Source organism: Herpailurus yagouaroundi, unplaced genomic scaffold (genome assembly GCF_014898765.1).
Source record: "Herpailurus yagouaroundi ecotype Mexico unplaced genomic scaffold, PumYag 142, whole genome shotgun sequence".
In the NCBI taxonomy this organism is placed as follows: Eukaryota; Metazoa; Chordata; class Mammalia; order Carnivora; family Felidae; genus Herpailurus; species Herpailurus yagouaroundi.
In genome coordinates, this window is record NW_024412397.1 from 25,632,568 (window position 1) to 25,654,528 (window position 21,961).

Here is a 21,961-nt window from a genome sequence, read left to right on the forward strand (position 1 = left end):
GAAAAGGATGATAAGCAGATCCAGCAGCAACCTCCTTAGCATCCCCGGCCATAACTTTGTCAAATTGGAAGCCTGGCTAGCTATCAGTACTGTTTTCCAGGCCATTTGGTGCAAAAGCAAGCCAAGTTGAGATCATTTTGCAATTAAAAATTTCATAAGCTGCTGAGTCACGTATTTTCATAGTCTGACATATTATGCTTCCAGTGGCTCCTGATGCTGTGGATTGAGGGTAAGGGTTGGAACATTTTAAATTCGTCTTTTCAAAACTCTTCCTAATAATATTTCTGTGCCTTGGTAATATTAGTCAATTCTTACCCCCCGGCTTGTTTATCTTAGAAAGTATAGAGAGACTGACAGATACCAACTTTAAGAGAGAAGGTCTTTTCAATAGTAGTTATTCTAAAGTATAAAGCTTTCCAGGAATATTTCTAAAAGTAAAAACAATTCTGCCCATTTACATATTTATACCGCTTAAGAGATGGTGCTGTTTGGGTAAATAACAGTTTGTGGGTCCATCTATTGTTTATGTTTTGAGATCCGTTTGATTTTGAGACGGCCCCAGTTTGCTCCACTACCCTTGGAGCCTTCCTACCCGAGCAGGAAGCCTGTGGAACCATGGTTGCATCTGCTAGAGAGCCGACCGGAAGCAGAAAGAAAAATGCCTTCTCTATTCTTGTCCACTTCCAGTCTCAGTGTCTGCTCTAATCTGAAGCCAGCAGGCAAAGGAGTTTGGAAAATAAGAGTTTGCGGGTTTGGGCCCCCTACACTACTGATCATAGGTGAGAGCAGGGTGGAAATGGGAGCAACAGACACTAAATGGTACTAGTGTGATCCTTATTTTACAGACGTTATGTAATTTTCATTAAGTCACACAGCTGGTAGGTGGGAAGACTGGACTTTAAGATTACGTGTAGCTTCAAAACCAGTGATGTTTTCGTGATACCATCTATTGTTGTCCATACTCTGTGCTGTATGTGTGTAATATATATATTCCTGTGTGTGTTTATAAAAATGTTTAAAACATTACAGCACAAAGAGCGTTAGAAGTAACGAATATTTAAACAGATAAGCTATAATTCTACCACGGTGTAACAAATCAGCTGTTGCCATTTTTTCTCATTCTTTTTCAGTTCTTATCGTTGTGTATGTATATATTTGCATATAGCAAATTAAATGTTAAAGCAGGAGAGATTTAAGATGTGCCAATAAATACCAGGTTTTATTTTGTCGTTAGGGTACATTATGAAAATAAAATAGCATTACCATATACTTGCAAAGTTTGGTTTCCAGTGAGGAAAGGTGTGGCTTAAATCCAAGCTGTTACTTTCGTTAATTTCATAGCTGACTTGGTCAAATCAGGAAGCAGGCAAATTCTTGCTGTGTAGTAGCTGAAGTTATTAACCCCTTTCTTTTGTGGTATGATTAATAGCACATGCTTTGAGGCTTCCTGTTGCTTATATTAACAACAACAACAACAAAAAAAATGTCATGGTTAAGTGTACCAGTGTTCCTGCCAGTTCTCAAGTTGTCCATAAAGCTCACTGGTTATCTGGACACACTTGTTTCCCCTGAGCTGAGTTACAGAAAGGGCTCAGAAAGGCAGGGTATGTTCAGCACTCTAGCTGTTCCATTATCTCAGATGGAAGGGGCATGTTTAGGGGGCATTGCAAAGGATTTATTTGAATATGGTATGACACTGACTGCTAGTTTGTCTCTTCCCCCATATCAGCGGACTACACGGATGCCGAGAATAGATCACATTTCTCAGAACCTTTTGCAACCATATATAGTCTGCATTCTGGCCAAGGGAATGTAAGCAGAAGTGATATGGGCAAACTTGCAGGTAGAGTTCTTTTTTTTTTTTTTTTAAAGTTTATTTATTTATTTTGAGAGAGAGACAGGCAGAGAGGAGAGAGAGAATCCCCAGCAGGCTCGGTACCATCAGCATGGAGCCCGATGTGGGGCTCGAACTCACGAACCGTGAGCCTGTGAGCCCAAGTCAAGGGTGGGACACTTAAGCGACCGAGCTACCCAGGCGCCCCAACAGGTAGAGTTCTTAAAGGGAGTGTGTGTACTTACCTCTGTCCTGCTGACTTGAATGAAAATGTGATGGCTGGGGCTGGTGTAGCCATATCGGACCATGAGTGACACTTAGAAATGCAGACTATACGTAGTAGAGCTACAAGAGAACATCAGAGAGCAAAATGCAACTACTTTGGGACTTTTATTGAAGCCATTATTACACGGGTCTGTTACTTGTAATTTACCCGATCCTGACTTACCCCTGGGTGGTGATATATAGTGGATGCAGACAAGGCAGTAGTATAATAAATTAGGCTTCTAGGATGGGTGGTTTGTAGGGTTTCTCATCAGAACTTCACAGTGACCAGAAAACCGTGGGATGAGGCAGAGCCCTGTATCTCTCCCTCTCTGCATACCACTTTTTGTCCTCAGTCTCCCAGCATTTTTGCTATATTCTACACAAACTGCAGCGTGTAAGTGCAGAACAAAAGAAAGAACAGAAACAGTTACAGAAAGAATCTTTTGTTGTTGTTAAGCAGATCTTGAATTCTGCCAATCGTAGTAATTCACGCATTGATGAGATAGCAACCAGAGCTATTAATAGTGCTTTTTTAGCCTAGTTACAATAGCTGAGGCAAGTGGGTACATAACCTTAAGGATGGAGGAGTTTGTCAGAAGCCGCTTGGCCTACGCCCAGGTTTTATATTTTATCTTCTCAATTAATGCACTTTTAAGTACTCCTTCCGTGAGCATATCCGTGCTTGTTTCATTTCTGTTAAGATGGAATTATTTGCCAGTTCATGGACTTAATTAACTTCCTTGGAATCTTTTGTGTAAAATTAATAGTTCAGGAAAAAGTAGCATGTCTGTTTTCTGACCTTATTTGTTGACCTTTCTGATGTGCTAATTCCTAGCACATCATGGACCATCTCTAGGAGTTCATGCATCCCAGCTGGAGAAGTAGCATATGTGTGATTTGAGCCTCATGGGATCTCTTAGCACACTGGCTGTTTCTCTCTCTCCTCTTTTAGTGATATGATACATTGCAAAAAGCCTGAAACCTGGATTTAACCTTGTTAGTTATCTGACCTAGGGGTGGTGATGGAGATCCTTAAACCTCTCCTTTCTGGTAGCTTGTGTGATCGGCAATTTTATTGTGTTGCGTTATGTCTCTGCGGTTCTCTTCGGAAATTCCTGTCACTCGTATATTGGACCTTCTTGTTCTGTTCTTCCAATCTCTCTCTCTCTGAGAATTCTACTTCTTGGCATTCGGCTAATTTCCGATTTATGTTTTAGTTCACTAATTTTCCTGCTGTACTTAATCTTCTGTGAGATTCTTTCACAGAGGTTTTCTAATGTGTGAGTTATAACATAGGTACAATAAAGTACCTAGCTGGGTGAGGAGGGAAGCAAGGGCATGGGGGTGGTGACGGACGTTGAAAAAGTGATGGAGACCCGATGAGGTCCAAAACGGTTTGAGTCTGGTATTCCATGGAGGAGGTGACCTGGAAAGCTGGGCGATAGTAACCAGAGCGTGGAATGCAGGAATTCAGAACTGTAGTGGTGGTGCAGTTAGAACATGTAGGCGGGGTGCGGCCATGGGAGTGGCTCACTGAGGTAGGATAGGGGAAGTGAATCAGCAGATCAGGGCCTCTGAGGCTTACTGTTGGGTGGCTTGACTGAGAGTAGGTTGAAATTTTTAAAATGAGGACTGGAGTAGTGTTGAGAGAGAGACGGGGTCAGTGCTCACATTACTGGAAGATGAGCAGAAGTGACAATGTTGTCTGTAGATGACTATAGCAAGAAGGACTGATGGGATGTCTGAAGGTCGCGGGAATGTGTGGAGAGAGGTAGTTGGGAAGCGGTAATGAGTGTGTGGTACAAGGGCTGTGGACAGAGAAAAAGTGAGTCATCGCTTGAAACGTCTTCTGAGAAAGAACTGTCCTCAGGGGACACCCAGGTTTCTGTGATATCTGAGGCATTCAGAGAGATTGAACTTGAAAGCGTAGAGGGTTCCCCCCCCCTCCCCCGCCAAAAGACCTGGGTTCCAGAGGGCTAGTAGAAGGATCCGGATGGCGAGAGCTATTTGAGTGACGTGCCGAACCATATGGCGAGGAGCCCAGGTGTGATAGAGCTTCAGACCTTTTTGCTGCTCTGGGTAAACAGGGACGCAGGGCAGAATGCAGTTCATCCTGACGAGCTTTTAGGGGAAGGTAGGTGATCAGTTCCAGTTGTGGCTTTTGACGGTTTGTCCTGGTGACGCTTTGGCCTCACGGCCCCGGAAGGAGGTGTCTTATCTGAGGGACTCAGAGCTCCGTGAGCCTCCGTTGCGTCCCGCTGGGTGGCTGTGGCCCGGCGCGGGGAAGCGTGCCTTGGTGGCGGGGTGGTCTTCCTAGTTGTGCGTCACTGTGTTCCGGAGGGTTAACCAGAGAGCCCACAACCATCTTAATTGGTCATTTGGAAGCCATTGTAACAAATTTATAACTCAGAAAGGTTAAAGTGCATCACTTAAGGCCATGACCAATTCAAAACAAAATGGGGAGCGCAGGAATGCCAAACACCTGTCGTGCGTGCCTGGGTGCACATCGCTTGTCCGGGCATAAGGAGCTTGGTAGCACAAAGAGGCATTGCATAGCAGTTACTGGAAAGAAGACTTAGGATTTCCTGTAAGCTCTGGTGATCCTTTTTTCTAGTTTATGAAAGCCAATTACGGGATCCCATAACTGATTTAGTACATTCGTAATGGGTCAGTATTAACTGTAGGTACACCTGAAAATGAATATGGGATAATTGTCATTCTTTTGTGTGAACATCAGAAAAGACTTGAATTCTTGGCCTGCCTGGGGCCCTTCAGAATCGGGCATTGTGTCGAGCATTCCTGGAGAAACGCTGTCCTGCGGCCCCCGCCCTCGTAGCCTGTCCTCTCTTTCCAGCCTTATCTCACTCCACATTGCCGACTGAAGCGCTAGGAACACAGAAGGGCCGTGCTTGACCAGCTTTGTGTGATAGCGTTCCGTGCACTGAAGGTGCCTTCCCGCTCTCCACCTGCATGCAGATCTGTCACCCACCTGCACGCCCCAGGTCACAGGAAGCAGCTTTGGGAGGCTCTCCTGGGAACGCGCTGGCACAGTGAGCGCTTTCTTCCCACGCGACTGTGTAACACTCTCACTACACGGTGTTAGAATGACATTCCTGCCCGTCTCCTCTCTCAGGGTTGCGGGCACCCTGAATGTAGTGTCATCAATTTATTCATTGAAGGAGCTGGGCACACTTGCTAGAGAGAGAATTTGGAAAGGGGCGTCTGGGTGGCTCGGTCAGCTGAGCGTCCGACTTCGACTAGGTCATGATCTCGCTGTTCTTGAGTTCGAGCCCTGCGTCAGGCTCTGGGCTGACAGCTCGGAGCCTGGAGCCTGCTTCGGATTCTGTGTCTCCCTCTCTCTCTGCCCCTCCCCTGCTTGTGCTCTCTCCCTCTCTCTCTTTCTCTCAAAAATAAACGTTAAAAAAAAAAAAAGATAATTTGGTAAATGTTTATTCACCATAAGAAAGGGTCAAAATGCCTAGGAGAGATGATGGTTCCTTAGGGGGAAATCAAGAAAATACACATGCATTACTGAGATGAACAGAAGCAGAAGGTTGAAGAACAACAACAACAAAAAAAACCCAATCCATGCAAAATAAAAATGATAATATATAGGGTTCTCTGGATGAGGTTGAAAAGTGAGAGAGAAGTCAGGCGAGATAATTGGGGTACAGACTCATTTGTGAAGCACAGAATGCTGTTCCTGGTAGCAAATCGATCGAATTTAGGCCTGTTATATCCCAGGTACCGGAGACCTGATCTATGGTAGGATTTCAATTTGTAATTCACGGCTAAGACCAGGGGCCGCCTTTATTGTTTGGGAGCCAGAGAGGCTGTGAGGGCAGTGCGTGAGAGTATTTGCTTTAGACCGAGAGCAACTTGGGCGCTAAGGAACTGAGGCTCTCTGAGTTTAATCTGCCTGTAAAATTGGGTGAATGATAATAATGCTTGGTTTGGTTTTAATGTGGTAATTGGTAGAGATCGTCATTAAATGGCAGAAACTGCTTTTTTCTTCCTCTTTAGATTCCTTGTCTTCTGTTATCCCCTGCCTTCAACACTTTCTGGAGTGTGGTAGTCTTCAAACATTATTGATCATCCACCCCATTGATATAGCCTTTTATAGCAGCCCCCTAATTTAAGTGAATTGATTCATAAATTATATAGTGCATTGTTAAACTAATGTGTCATGTACATTATAAGACATCTATAAATCGACATATTTAAAATTGTGTTTATTAATAAGAAGAAAATCTTTTTGATAATACAGAAATTATTATTAATAATCATCCTGATGAGTGTTTCAATGTCTTGCTAATCACGATGGTTTCACAGTGTCATTATATAATATCTCAAGGAACCGTAGATATTTATAGCCATTTCACTTTTTAATTTGTTTTTTTTAACATTTATTCATTTTTGAAAGGCAGAGAGAGACAGAGCGCGAATGGGGGAGGGGCAGAGAGGGAGGGAGACACAGAATCAGAAGCGGGCTCCAGGCTCCGAGCTGTCAGCACAGAGCCCGACATGGGGCTCAAACCCACGAACTGCAAGATCATGACCTGAGCCAAAGTTGAATGCTTAACCGACTGAGCCACCCAGATGCCCCTTGCTGAGCATTTACATCTTGGGAACCTATTGGATTCGTTAATTAAATGAATTTAATATTCCAAATATTTATGGATGGATGTCCTCATTTTAAAGATTCTAGTTTCCTAGTGCCTTCCAAGTTCCCATCCTATTCTTTGATGGTAGATGTCTTTAAGGCGTTTAAAAATTCATTTTAGTTTTTAAATTTTTTAAATGTTTTTATATGAGAAAGAGGGAGAGAGAGAGAGAGTGTGAGTGGGAGATGGGCAGAGAGAGGGGGAGACACAGAATGTGAAGCAGGCTCCAGGCTCTGAGCTGTCAGCACAGAGCCTGATGCAGGCCTCAAACTCCTGAACCGTGAGATCATGACCTGAGCCGAAGTCAGGCATTTAACCGACTGAGCTACCCAGGCGCCCCTAAAAATTCATTTTAAAATTGAAATGATCAGAGTTTTGAGAAGAAACTCCTTCCGTCTTTCCATCAATGTCATTTTCAACCAGGGAGTAGTAACAGATTCTCAGTTTATAATTACCAGAAAAGTAACACTTGGAGACCTACATGGAAAAAATGGTGGCTACCGAAGGTAGGAATAAATCTGTATTGTTTATTATATCTGCACTTATTTGATTTATATTTACTCCTTCACAAGTGGAAGTTGAATGCTAATGTGGGTAATCAGTCTAAGATTTTACTGGGTAGAAACTTATTGGTAGGTTCTGAATGGATTCTCTTTGGTTACTGATACTGTTTATTTCCTGTGTTTTTTGAGGATTGATCCTACAGTTAATCTAGGTAGTTTCTGACAAAATCTCATGCATAATTCAGACTTTAACCTTGATTTTTATTTGGAGAAGGTAAAGAATTTCATATGAATATTTTTACATAAAAAGTAAATTTGAGGCGCTTGGGTGGCTCAGTCAGTTAAGTGTCTGACTCTTGATTTCGGCTCAGGTCATGATCTCGTGGCTGATGGGATCGAGCCCTGCATTGGGCTTTGCGCTGACGGCACAGAGCCTGCTTGGGATATTCTCTCTCTCTCTCTCTCTCTCTCTCTCTCTGTCTCTCTCTCTCTCTTTCTTTTTGTGATGGTCAAAGTATTCCTTCTGGGATACAGGATGGGGTAGTAATATCATGTTGTTTTGTCTTAGGAAAACTGAATTTGACTCAAAATTGTTTTAGGAACTAGCAGTCACCAGATCTTCTAAGAGGGCTTTAAATGTAAACACATGTAAAAAAGCAAAACTATTAGTGACCCCCCCCCCATCACCTAGTATTATAGTATGACTGGATGTAGTTCAAGATTGTGTATGTTGCTCTTTTATGTTCATTTTAAAATGAAAAAATAATTGCTAGGGATCATGTTTTCTTAACATAAATTTCGTTAGAGATAAAGAGACACTTGACGACTATGCCCTTTAATAAAGATAGAACATCTTTATGTTCTCTGTATGATTTTTTTCCTCATTAGTCCAATATTTTAATATATTTCTTTTAAGAAATATTGTTCTAAGGATACCCCATGAACTTGTTGCGGATTTTAGGATTTCTTTCACTACATGCTCAGTTTAGAAATCAAAGCATTCTAATGAGGAAAACAAATCACTTTTAGTTCCAGTAAACAAAGACAACCGCTTTGAGCACTGTGGGATATACTTACCATCATCATCTTACAAAAAAGGATGCATACTTTTTGGTTTTTTTTTGTAGTAGTTAACATTTTTATTCTTAGTGGTAACATACAGAAAAATACACAGATGAAGTGTAGTTCAATTCATTATGATAGAGTGAATGGACATGTATGTACCTGCTGGTCAGTCAGATCAAGTAATTCTAGCACTCCAAAACTCCTCTCACATACTCACCTGACCTCTCTCCCCTCCCAACTGCAAAGGAAACCACTATCCCAACATCTAGTGCTGTAGTTTCGTCTGGCTTTGAAATTTATATAAATGGGATCATATGCTATGTATTCTTTTGTGTCTTCCTTCTTTTGCTTATTTGTAAAATTGATCTGTGGTTTTGCATGATGCATAGTTTGTTCATTTTTATTATGTAGTATTCCATTTTAAGACTATCTCACATTTACCCGTTCTACTGTAATATGTATTTGATATTTCTAACTTTTGGCTATTAAGACAATGCTATGTACATTCGTGTACCTGTCTGTGCACACATGTAAACATTTTGTTGGTCCACTAGTAAAATAATTAGTGGAATCGCTGGGTTCTAGTTGTGCCTCATTCACTTATATTGGTTACAAGTAAACTGTTTTCCAAATTATTTGCCCCAGTTTACACTCTCACTAGAGTAAATGAGAGTTCTACTTGCTCCACATCTGTGCCAACATGTTTTTGGAGAGGGTAAGGTGGAGTCAAGTTTATTGAGATATAATTTATATACAGTAAAAGTTGCTTTTGCTGTGCCTAGTTTCGTTTTAGCAATTATGTGCAGTTATGCAAAAACCACCGTCATTAAGATATTGAGCATTTCCATCAAGGTCGAGACTTTATAGTTGGACCCCCAACAACTGGCCCTCCACTATAGTTCTGTGAGGCAGACCTCCACCACTTTACATCCATAATCCGTTCATGAAAATCAGACATTCTGCCAAAAGTGCTAATCTGGAGCCTATTTACCATTATTTTAAATTTAAAAAATGATGTGATAATGACCCAACATATTCAGCCAGTTAAAAAAATTTTTTTTTCGTGTTTGTTTATTTTTGAGAGAGAGACAGAGCATGAGCAGGGGAGGAGCAGAGAGAGAAGGACAGAGAATTCCAAGCAGGCTCCACTGTGTCAGCATGGAGCACAGAGGGGCTCAATCCCATGAACTGTGAGATCATGACCTGAACCAAAATCGAGAGCTGGATGCTCAACCGACTGAGCCACCCAGGCACCCCTACTCAGCCATTTTTTTTAAAGCACACCAAATGCCTGTGTTTAAGAAAGAAACTAGTGTTTTGTTTTTTTTTTTAAATATGAAATGCTTAAAACATGGCTTCCTGATCAAGTAATGATCACAAGTGAACAGGTATTTTGTGAATAGTAACAGCTCCTCCATTCTAGTCATTTTGCTCCCTTTGCCAGAATTTTAACGCATTTTCAACTTTTGCCTCTCTGTGTAACACTCTAGCAAAACCAAGGGCTCAGTGTAGAAGGGCTTATGGGAAACCACTTTAGTTTGTGTGCCCTGTAGGAGAGAATGGCTCACACCGAGCAGGACGCAGTGATGCTCTCTTAGCATCGATAACACCTGAGGCATACATCTAATTTTTTTACACTCAGTTCAGTTTTAAAAAGTCAACAATTTTGTCATACCAGTTATATTGGTAATGAGACCTGTCCCCTCCCTCACATTTTTATTGTTAACGGATAAATAATCTTGAGTCCATACTTTTAAAAGATTGAATCATCAACACCAGATTTGTTCTTTTAGTTTATTTCCGTGCTTACTAGTTTTAGTTAGATACATCTTATTTTAAGAGTTTATTTGGAAGACCTGAGTGAGGGATACAATTAAGAAACTTGGGAGACCATCCTTAATTTGCTTTTTTAGAACAGAAGGAAACATACTGTAACTTTCCCTTATTTTTCTGGTGGAGCAAGATTTTGTTTGCCAACAGGAAAATGCAATTCCACTAAGATTCTTGGGTCACAGATCAGAGACTTGGATCAGCAAAAAGAAATGAACTTTTGGAAGAATTCTGGTCCAACATCCTGGGCCAGTTTAAACTACAATGTAGGCAGTGGCAGGCAGCCTCCCTTCTCCCTATAAGGAAAGGCCGCCCTGCAGTGATATTTGCCAGGGCAGGGAGGAGGGATGTGTGTGGTGAGGGCAGGCGGGGCTGCACTAGCTTCTTAATAAAAACTTAGTGTGTCTGACGTTGCACGCAGCTTCTCAGCCCCCTTTGGGAAAACCCGAAAGGGGCAAAAAAATGAGAGTGGAGTTGTGCCGTGAGACGTGTGTGAAATTTGTTCCAGGGGCGGTCAGCTCTTACTTCTTCTAGTTGCAAAGATGCGCAGCTGTGAAGAGAATCTGCAAAACAAACAAACAGAAAAACAAAACAAAAAACCCCACTTATCTTTTACCTGGGAGAGCGCTCGGTGATTATTTTTCTTGCAGATTGAACTTCCTGATTGGGTTTTTCTTTGCTTGCGATCCTGGAACACACAGCGGTGGAGGCAGGGGTACACGGTCCCGGGGCATACTCTGAGTGGAAGGAAGTGACTGGAAGCTTTTTATAATGTTAACATAAACAACAAGTCAGTCCCAAAGCAAAGAATATTTGGCTGCTGGTTGCACTTGCTTAAACGATTCTGAATCTCTTACGAAATGTTTCACATTCCGCAACTGTTCACATGAACATTGCTTTGAATCAGTTTAAGTTTGTGATGTGTAATGATGAATTATTAGTTGATATTTTTTATTCAAATATCTAAGTTTTCCTAATGCAAAGCAGGGAGCACAGTGCTAGACAGAAATTTTACGGTCTTTGTCAATCATCTTAAGATCTTTCCTACGTTAAAGAAAACATCCTTTGGGTAATTTCTCTTCCTGGGCCTCAAGTTTGCTTGTGCCTACACTGGGGGTTCATACTGGGCGTTCTGTGCATGCTGAGCGTCCCTGCATGTTCCTTTGGGGACCTCCAAAACGTGGGCAGGAATACCCCCACTGGAATAGAAAAGTCATTCCAGTGAATCATAGAAAATGTTTGAGATTTGCAGGACCACAATTATGTAAGAAGTGATATACTGATAGGGGTCCATGCGGTAGTTTTATATCGTGTGTTTACTCAAAAATGTAAACTATTAGAAGTGAACAGATGGTCACACTGAACTGTTGACGGTTTATAAAAAGGAAGTGAAAAGTATCTACCTGTGTTCTGGGAAAATGACATTTCCCAGTTTTGTTTATTTGCCATCCATTTAAAATTTCTTTACCAAAGCATTTAATTTCTTTAACAGAGGTGTTCGTTAAAAATGTCATCTGCTCGTTATAACAGGTAATCAAAATAAAAACCTAGATGAGTACAAAGACTAAAATATCACGACCATTGCCACCATCCTAGATCTGATCAGTGTTAACGTGTTGGTGTTTATCCATCCAAAAAGCACCTGTCAGGAGGTGCTTTTTAAAAATAAAGATCATCGGGCTGTATCCCCTAGCCCAGGTGCATATTGCCTCATATCTTGTGGGGTTGGTGACGAGGAATTTTCCCCCTTCCTTCACTTCTTTCATAATGTTTTTAATTGAAAGTTATGCTTGAATATTGATATGTCCACGTCGTACAAGAGTCGGGAATAAACTGAATGAAATAAGAAACTCCTTCAGGCCACCTTCACTCCTACTCTCCTCTATGATCAGAGAGAATTTCTGTCAAAAGGGCACCCTGCCAGGCACCTGTGGGTGCTTTTACATGCAGAAAGATGTACGTTTATAATTTTTTAAACACAAGTGGGGCGTGTTGTGTATATATATACTGTTTTGTGATTTGCATTTCCACTTAATGATGTATTGATAAGGTTTTTCTATATTCTACATAATCGTATGCCTGTGAGGTCTCTGGTGGTCTGTTTTGTTTGCTTAAAAAAAATTTTTTTTTAATCTTTATTTTTGAGAGAGAGCATGAGCAGGGGAGGAACAGAGCGAGAAGGAGACACAAAGTCTGAAGCAGGCTCCAGGCTCTGAGCCATCAGCACATTTATTTATTTATTTCTCAAGTTATTTAACATGCAGTGTAGTTTTGGCTTCAGGAGTAAAACCCAGTGATTCATCACTTACATGTAACACCCAGTGGTCATCCCAACAAGTGCCCTCCTCAATGCCCATCACCCGTTTACCCCACTCCCCACCCTCATCACCCTCAGTTCTTTGTGTTTAAGAGTCTCTTATGGTTTGCCTCCCTTTCTGTTTTTATCTTAATTTTCCTTCCCTTCCCCCATCGATCATCTGTTAAGTTTCTCAAATGCCACACATGAGTAAAATCATATGATAGGTCTTTTTCTGACTGACTTATTTCGCTTAATATAATACCCTCCAGTTCCATCCATGTTGTTGCAAATAGCGAGATTTCATTCTTTTTCATCACCAAGTAGTATTCCAGTGTGTGTGTGTGTGTGTGTGTGTGTGTGTGTGTGTGTGTTTGTGTGTGTACGTGTACACACACACATATACTACATCTTCTTAATCCATTCATCAGTTGATGGACATTTGGGCTTGTTCTGTGATTTGGCTATTGTTAATAGCACTGCTATAAATATTGGGGTGCACGTGCCCCTTCGAATCAGCATGTTTGTAAGTGCAGAGCCTGGCACACGGGGCTCTACCTCACGTACTGTAAGATCATGGCCTGAGCCAAAATCAAGAGTTGGATGCTTAACCTACTGAGCCACCCAGGCGCTGCTCTTCTTTGTATCTTTTTGAATTTTGTTTCTTGCATAACAGAAAGGCTTTCTGAACTCAAGGTTCAGACAGGTACTTTTATAATTAAATACTGGGAAAATGATTAAATTCTGTTGTCCCGAAGACATTTCTAGAATTTTGTCTTTACTCATTTGGAATACTACCTGTATCATAAGGTTAATTCTCAAATATATGTTGTTCTGTTGCTGAACTTGAACTCATTTCTGGTCCATCCAGCTAATTTGTCTACTGCCAGTATCACACTTCTAAATGACCTTAGCTTTATAAAAATTTTGCTGTTTAACCAGGAACATTCCTCCTCAGCAGTATTTCTTTTGCACTGTATTACAAAATATTACACAAATTCCTCTTGGTATTTTGGTAGTGATTATCCTGAAGTTTAGATTAATTTACGGGTAGTTTTGCAGTATTGCCTTTTAATCTAGAAATCTACTGTACCTCTGTATTAATTTAGATCTTATACGGCCTTCAGTCTCAAGGTCTGTGGTTATCTGCCCGAAGGTATTACACATTTCTGTTGATTCTTTTTAAAAAAATTTTTAAATGTTTATTTATTTTTGAGAGAGCACGAGCCGGGGAGGGGCAGAGGAAGAGAGAGAGGGTGACACAGAATCTGAAGCAGGCTCCAGGCTCTGAGCCATCAGTACAGAGACTGATGCGGGGCTCTAACTTTTGAACCGGGAGATCATGACTGGAGTTAGAGTTGGACACTTCATCAACTGAGCCACCCAGGTGCCCCTCTTTTGTGTTGATGTTTGAAGATTTTATTGATTCTTGAAGATTGTTTGTTGCTGTGGTGATTGGACTTTGTAATTGTTTGTTGCTCACGTATAGGTAGGTTTTTTATTTTTATATGTCACTCTTTTAGTTCTAGACTGTACCAAAATCTGTTCGTTCTGATAGTGTGTCAGTTGATTCTCTTGATGTTCTAGAGCAGCTGTGTCTGATACAAACGTGAGCCATAGATGCAAACCACATATGTGATTTAAAAATTTCTGTAGTCATATTGAAAAAGTAAAAACAAACAGGTGAAGCTTATCTTAACAATACACTTTAATATAATATGTCCAAAATATTATAATTTCAACATGTAATCAATATTTAAAAATTGGCAAAAAATTTTTTACTTTTGTATTAAGTCTTCAGAATTGAGTATTTTATACTTACAGCATGATGCGTTTGGGACGAACCACATTTCAAGTGCCCAGTACCCACAGTGGTTGCTGGCTACTCCATTGGACAGTGCACAGTCAGGTTGCTTGCAAATAATTTTGTGTGTGTTTACGAGTCTGTCATGGTTTGCCTCCCTTTCTGTTTCTTTCTTATTTTTCCCTCCCTTCCCCCACGATCATCTGTTAAGTTTCTCAAATTCCACATATGAGTAAAATCATATGATAGGTCTTTTTCTGACTGACTTATTTCGCCCCGCCCCCCGCCTTGCCTTAACACTTTTGCTCGGAGCACCTGTAGTTCATTGGTGATGTTGGTGATATCCATAGGGGTGTTCTTCTAATGTTTGACCACCGTGGATTTCTGATTAGATGGACTTTAGAATCCAAAGAGGTTACTTTTCTTTTCTAGCTTTTAAGAATTCTTCAAATTAAAAAAAAATTTTTTTTTAACTTTTATTCATTTTTGAGAGACAGAGACAGAGCATGAGTGGGGGAGGGGGACAGAGAGAGAGAGAGAGAGAGAGAGAATCTGAAGCAGGCTCCAGGCTCTGAGCTGCCAGCACAGAGCCTAATGCGGGGCTCGAACTCGCTAACTGTGAGATCATGACCTGAGCCCAAGTTGGATGCGGAACTGACTGAGCCACCCAGGCGCCCCAAATTTGTAAGAATTCTTAATAGGTTTTAAATTTAATTTTAAAAATTGGCGAGATTATCTTTTCCTCTGTCTTTTTACAGTGAGTAACAAGCATACTTCATTTTATTGTGCTGTGTTTTACTGTGCTTTGCAGATACAGCAGTTTTTATTGTTTGTTTGTTTATTTTAGGGTTTGTGGCAACCTTGCATTGAGCAAGTCTGTCAGCACCATTTTTGCAGCCACATTTGCTCACTTTGTGTCTCTGTGTCACATTTTGATAATTCTCACAAGTCTTCAAACTTTTTCATTAATATATTGGTCATGGTGATAATGCGATCAGAGATTACAGCTAGCAGAAAGCTCAGATGATGGTTAGCATTTTTTAGTAATAAAGTATTTTTTAATTAAGGTATGTATGTTGGTTTTCTTAGACATAATGGAATTGCACACTTCATCCACTACAGTATAGTGTAAACATAACTTTTTTTTTTAATTTTTTTTAACGTTTATTTATTTTTGGGACAGAGAGAGACAGAGCATGAACAGGGGAGGGGCAGAGGGAGAGAGGGAGACACAGAATCCGAAGCAGGCTCCAGGCTCTGAGCTGTCAGCACAGAGCCCGACGCGGGGCTCGAACTCACGGACCGTGAGATCATGACCTGAGCCGAAGTCAGACGCTTAACCTACTGAACCACCCAGGCGCCCCTGTAAACATAACTCTTCTATGCAGTGGGAAACCAAAAACTTCATTTGATTCACTTCACCACAATACTAGTTGGAACCAAACTTGCAGTATCTCCGAAGTGTGCCTGCCTACAAATTAACAGACTTCTAAAATGATGAACAATTCTTGCATTTCAGAGACAAAACTTTCATGATCAGGCTGCATTTGTTCTTTTAACGAATTTTTGTGTAAGATTTCATCTGCTTTTGTTTGATTGAGTCTGTCTGTAAACCTTTCTTTTCATTTCTCCCTCTCGTTTTAAATGCTGTCATTGTCCAGTTTCTGTAGCAGGGAGATGTTTCTGGTCTGGTCACATGAGTTGTGTATATATGACTCTTGTGTACTTTGGAGCTGCTTATGTAACACGGGAATTGTCTGTGCTGGGAGGGCTTGGTGGACTTATTTGTGAGCTTTGGACTGGATTTGGTTTTTAGGGCTAGCTCTTGGACTCCGTTTTCTGCTCTTCTAAGATTGTTTGTTCATTCAGGCTTTTGTCTTTGGCCAATTTTGGTATTTTGTATCTTCCTAGATATTTTCGCATTTTGCTTAGGTTTTCAAATCTGTTGGTATAAAGTTGCACCTGAAGTTTTCTTATAATTTTGTAGATGTTTTGATATGTAAAGAAAATCTCGGAAGACCTAAGAAGTTCAGCAGTGGTTATCTCTGGGAAGTAAAAGTAGGTTATAGGAGTGGGGAATGATGGTCTTAAGGAATTTTGTATCGTTGGGCAATATGAGACTTTTCACGTACCAGACTTGTTTTACTTTAATAACTGAAAAGAGTGTTTCTTCAAAGTTTGAAATATGAAAAAGTGTACAATATCACACAGAAGTACGCATTTCCATCTCACTAGTCCCAGCACTTCTTAACTATGTGTTTTTTTTCTCAAGCTGGCCTCTGGACGGTCTTCACACTGGGCGGCGTGGGCAGCAAAGCAGCTGCCACTCCAGAACTTTCTTCTCCTCTGGCCAACCAGAGTCTCCTGCTTCTGCTGGTGCTGGCCAACCTGACCGACGCTGCAGATACGCCAAACCCCTACAGACAGGCCATTATGTCCTTTAAGAATACGCAAGGTTTGTGGTACTTTGTTCCCTGAGTATTCTTTCTAATGACGAATGAGGGTTTTGCTTACCCATGTTATCATTTTATAGTTGTGGAGATGAATATTTGTATATTTTCATATTGGTTAAAGATGAGAAAGAGTTAGATTTTTCTATCTGTATTCTTAGGAAGGTCAAATAAATCTTAGATAAAAGCTATAGTTCTTTAGAGCCACTTAAAACTATTTTTTTTTTTTTTTTTTTTGGTCCAGAAATAACCAAGCCAGCAATATGCTTCATTTAGATCCTCCTGTCCCACCTGTTAGGGATAGGAACTAACTTGGAAAACTCTGAGTGATAGATTGTTTGAAGGTTGTCATTTAAAGTCTGTATTCCAGTTAGAGTTTTATAAAACTAAAAATTAGAGCTTAATAAACTTCTTCTGGAAAGATGCAGACCCCTTTGTAGGGTCATGCAGTGTCTGTTACCATCTCTTAACTCTGCTGTGGTAGCACAACAAGCAGGCATAGATAATAAGGAAGTGAGCATCGCTGGTTTCTACTAAAACTTTATTTCCAAAATAGGTGGTGAGCTTGCCTGTGGTCTGTAACTTGCCCTGTAGAGCATGGGTAGATAGTTCCGTGTTGAAAGAGTAATCTCCAATCAAAAGATTACACTCTGTAAGCCAGGTTAATACAGTAGCTAGATTTTCAAGGTGTATTGGACATTAGTATAATTAACATGGGTAAGAAGTGAAATTATTGGATGGGAACATTTTTAAAGCTTCTGACACGCTTTGCCATGTTCCTTTCCAGAGTTCTAATACACGTTTCTTCTTTTTCTCTTAAGTTTATTTATTTATTTTGAGGGAGAGAAAGAGAGTGGAGAGAGAGAATCCCAAGCAGGCTCCGTGCTGACAGCACGAAGCCTGACATGGGGCTCGATCTCATGAACCTGTGAGATCATGACCTGCGCCGAAATCAAGAATCAGAGGCTTAACCAACTGAGCCATCCAGGCTCCTCTAATACGCGTTTCTTAATAGACAGTATATGAGTGTGCCAGTTGGGTGTACCTTTGCCAACTCTGGTATTACTGTTTGTAGGGGGAAATAATGATAGGTAACCTCTAACAATTTGATAGATAAAATGTGAAAACTCATGCATCTGATAGTACTTTTCTGTTCCCATTACTATTACATTGTGGCTTACTGGTTAAGAAAACAAGTTTTGCAAAGCAGATGAACATATTGGTTGGGGGGGGTGGGGGGAGAAAAAAGAGAGAGGGAAACAAATCATAAGAGATTCTTAAAGATAGAGAACAAACTGAGGGTTGATGGAGGAAGGTCGGTGGGGAGATGGGCCAGATGGGTCCCAGGCATTAAGGAGGGCATATGTAAATGACGAATCACAAAATTCTACTCCTGAAGCCACTATTGCTTAAATAAATAAAGTAAAAAAATAATTAAATAAAAATTTGAAAAGAAAACAAAAGCAAGTTTTGGGAGTCAAGCAGACAGAGTTTATGCCACACTGTGTCACTTCAGAGCTGTGAAGCTTCTCACAGTTTGCTTAACCTCAAGCCTCCCTGGCTTTGTCTTTAAAATGGGAATAATGTCCCCTAATATTTGTATAAGCACCAAGCAAGGTAAGGTTTTAAAATGATTAGCTCAGTTTTTGCAACATAGCCAGATACTCAGTTTATAGTATATATTGTCACTTTTGATGCTGAGGCCAGATGTTGCTATGAAGGTCGAACCTTTCTGGGGTTGCCATCTTTTTTGGTGGACAGTTTGGTTCAGGGATTCTGAGCAATGACTTTAGGGTTAAACTGCCTTGGGTTCATATCCCAGTTTTTATTCTTTTTCTTTTTTTTTTTCTTTTTAACCTTTTTTACATTTATTTATTTTTGAGAAACAGAGTGAGACAAAGTGTGAGTGGGGGGCGGGGGGCAGAGAGAGACAGCACAGAGCCCGATGCGGGGCTCCAACCCACAAACTGTGAGATGATGACCTGAGCCGAAGTCGGATGCTCAGCTGACTGAGCCACCCAGGTGCCCCTCTTTTTTAATGATTTAAGTTTATTTATTTGTTCTGAGAGAAAGAGGGAGGGGCAGAGAGAGAGAGGGAAATAGAGAATCCCAAGCAGGCTCCATGCCACCAGCGTGGAGCCCGACATGGGGCTCATACCCACAAACCACGAGATCATGACCTGAACTGAAATCAAGAGTCAGAAGCTTAACCGACTGAGCCACCCAAGTGCCCCCAGTTTTTATTCTTTAAATACCAGTGTCTTGAATCTGTAAAGCAGGGGTTATAATTTCTACCTCACAGGGTTTTTATAAAAATTAAGTATTTATCATCGTACGGAGTCATTCTATTATTGCTGTAATTATAAGAAGCAGGATAATGCAGTGGTGACAACAGAGGGTGATCCGTGTTTTACTTGGGGCTGCTCTAGGAAAAGTTCATCTCCCCAGGCCTCTATTTCATCCTTTGTGAAGTTGGTCAGAATAATGACATGATCCTTGTATGCATTAAATAAGGGATAATACATGTAAATCTGTAAATAATAGCTAGGTCATAGCACTTATTCGCTAGTAATATATAAATGTTATGGATACACACACATCACACATACTCCATTTGCAGTCAGGTATAAATCAGCCTGGCAAACAGGTTACTTTGCTTCATTGTAGAGAGGCATAGTGTGTCTAGAATCTTCCTCCATTCTGTAGATGCTGTAGTCATTTGCATACTCACAGATTATATGCAGCGCTTCCTTTTGCCATCCTTTGCAAAAACAAGTCACACAAAACAGTGATTTTTGTAGCTGACCAAAATACAGTGTTAGGATTGGAAAACTAACCTATATGCTAAATGTGGGAGGAAAAGTGAGGGCACTTTGTAGTAAAGTTACAGACACTTTTTAGATAATTCTCACAACGTACAGGTTAGAAAGGAGGCTCCAAGAGGTACGGGACTGTGCTATCAAAGTTGTGTTGGTACACCTTTCTTTTCCGTAAGAGTGAAGCTTGTGGAGATTCTAACACAGGAATTTAAAATTTTTTACTTTTATTTATTTTTTGTGTCTTTAAAAAAACATCTTGGTTCTTTCCAAGATATTATTAAAATAATCACCTTGTTGTGCTGTCATGTTCCAGTGTTCTTATCTGATAGGATCATACTTTTCTCCACGTCAGTTGACCGGTCTCTACCTCCTTTTTGACTTGCTAACTTTGCTGGCTTCGGTGTTTAAGCAAGAGTCCAGCGCATGTAGGAAGGGGGCTCTGCTCTGTCAGTTTGCGGAATCAGGAATTTTCCCACATGGGCTGGGATTTATCATCATGCAAGTGACTCTAAAAAGGCGCCTGGGTGGCTCAGTCAGTTAAGCGTCCAACTCTTGGTTTTGGCCCGGGTCATGATCTCACGGTTCATGGGTTTCGAGTCCCACGTAGGGCTTTGTGGTGAGAGTGTGGAGCCTGCTTGGGATTTGCTCTCCTCTGTCTGCCCCTCATCTGCTCACGTGTGTGCACGCACACGCTCTCTCTCTCTCTCAAAATAAATAAATAAACTTGGAAAAAAGGATTTACAAAATCACGTACATGTTCTGATAGTTGTCTGAGGTTCAGTATATTCTACTACAGAAGCTACTGCTGAACATGCTGATAGTACTTTAAAACTGGCTAGGGGAACCTGGCTGGTGGATCCCACAGCTCTTGATCTCGGGTCCTGTGTTCAAGCCCCATGTTGGGGGTACTATTTGCTTAATAAATAAATTTTTAAAAAAACAATTAAAAAATAAAAGTAATTAAATGATATGTTGCTATCCTAGCTGTTTTTTTCATAAATGGATTAGTGACATTGGTGAGTACTTGAGCCGTAGTTATTCATTGGAAAAAGATTAGCTTGAAGTCCTTTTTTCTTTTTAGCCCTTACAAGAGGATTTTCTGTTTTATATAGAAACTTTTATATTCTTTGTCTTGGTATTCTTTATTTAGGACTGGTGGTCATTTAATTTTGGTAACAGAACATTTCAGATGTCATGGTTAAATTGTATTTATTAAAGGGCCTTTGGGCTGGGCCCGTAGCTCTGTTTATTTAAGCTTATGTTCTTATAGCCAGTTTAATTTAGCTATATTAATGCAAAAATAGTAAATGAAGTCAAAGTATGTGACTTAGTTGTTTTTTTATATATTTGGCTTGTTAAAATATAAACTGTCACTCTGTTAAGTGGTATTTGCACATATATTTATAATCATTCGAAGGCTGGGGTTTGGATAGTACAGAGAAATAAACTGTCCCAGTTTTTCCCCACCCTGGTGAGAACATTTCAGTCCTACTCTCTTAGCAAATTTCAATTACGCAATGATGTTGCCAACCATAGTCACCATGCTTTAGTTAGTTCTTTAAATACAATTTAAAATAGAAATGGGAATTTTGAACCTGAAGTGTGGCAACATACAACATTAATGGGAATCAAATTGTGTACATTAATGGTGCTTTTATTACTTGTATAAGGCATGGTCCAGAAAATACCAGCGTAATATTCCAATAATTTTGTGTTTTCTGTATTCCAGATAGCAGTCCTTTCCCCTCATCAATTCCACACGCTTTCCAGATTAACTTCAACAGTTTGTACACAGCTCTGTGTGAACAGCAGACGTCCGACCAAGCAACTCTCCTCTTGTACACATTGCTGCATCAGAATAGTAACGTTAGAACATACATGTTGGCTCGCACAGACATGGAAAATCTTGTAAGTATCACGCTACCCTCGTCATCCTTTTTGTATTGTATAATCTTTTGAAGAGCAGATTCTTTTCCCAAGAGGGTAGATACGTTTGCCTCATTGCAAAGCTGAGGGTTGAGAGGTTGACGGGGAGCTGCCCGCGGACACAGGCGGGGGTAGGAGTTTTACAGTGTAGGAGACAGTGCACATGGCAGTGTGCTCACAGCGCCCGAGAACCCCGCAGCGCAACCAGCTTCTCTGAACTTCAGGCCTTTACAGCTGCCCGTTGCCCAGGATCCAGCCCCATCAAGTCTTCCAAGAAGCACCGCCTCCCATTCTCAAGACATTTGTACCCTGGTGGTTCTTTCCAATGCTAAGTGTCCACCTACCGAGGTCATGTAGCTAGTCCTGTTTGCAGCAAGTTCCTGGTGGACGTGGGTAGGATCCGGAAGGGTGATATTCCACGTTGGTTTCCCACGTGTCCTGTCCCTGCATGAGGCTTAGACTTGAGGTCTGCCTGAACTCAATTCCTAGAGTGGTAGAGTTTA

General features: G+C 40.8%; 1 protein-coding gene across 5 annotated transcripts in view; it reads left to right on the plus strand.

The window, feature by feature from the left end:
- Nucleotides 1-21,961, plus strand: part of DYM (dymeclin) — a 360,650-nt gene that overhangs the window by 133,019 nt on the left and 205,670 nt on the right. For all 5 annotated transcript variants that reach the window (XM_040478872.1, XM_040478871.1, XM_040478874.1 and 2 more), the window contains 2 exons: nucleotides 16,536-16,718; nucleotides 21,262-21,440. In XM_040478872.1, coding sequence (XP_040334806.1) covers nucleotides 16,536-16,718; nucleotides 21,262-21,440 — 362 coding nt within the window. The remainder of the gene's footprint in view (nucleotides 1-16,535; nucleotides 16,719-21,261; nucleotides 21,441-21,961) is intronic.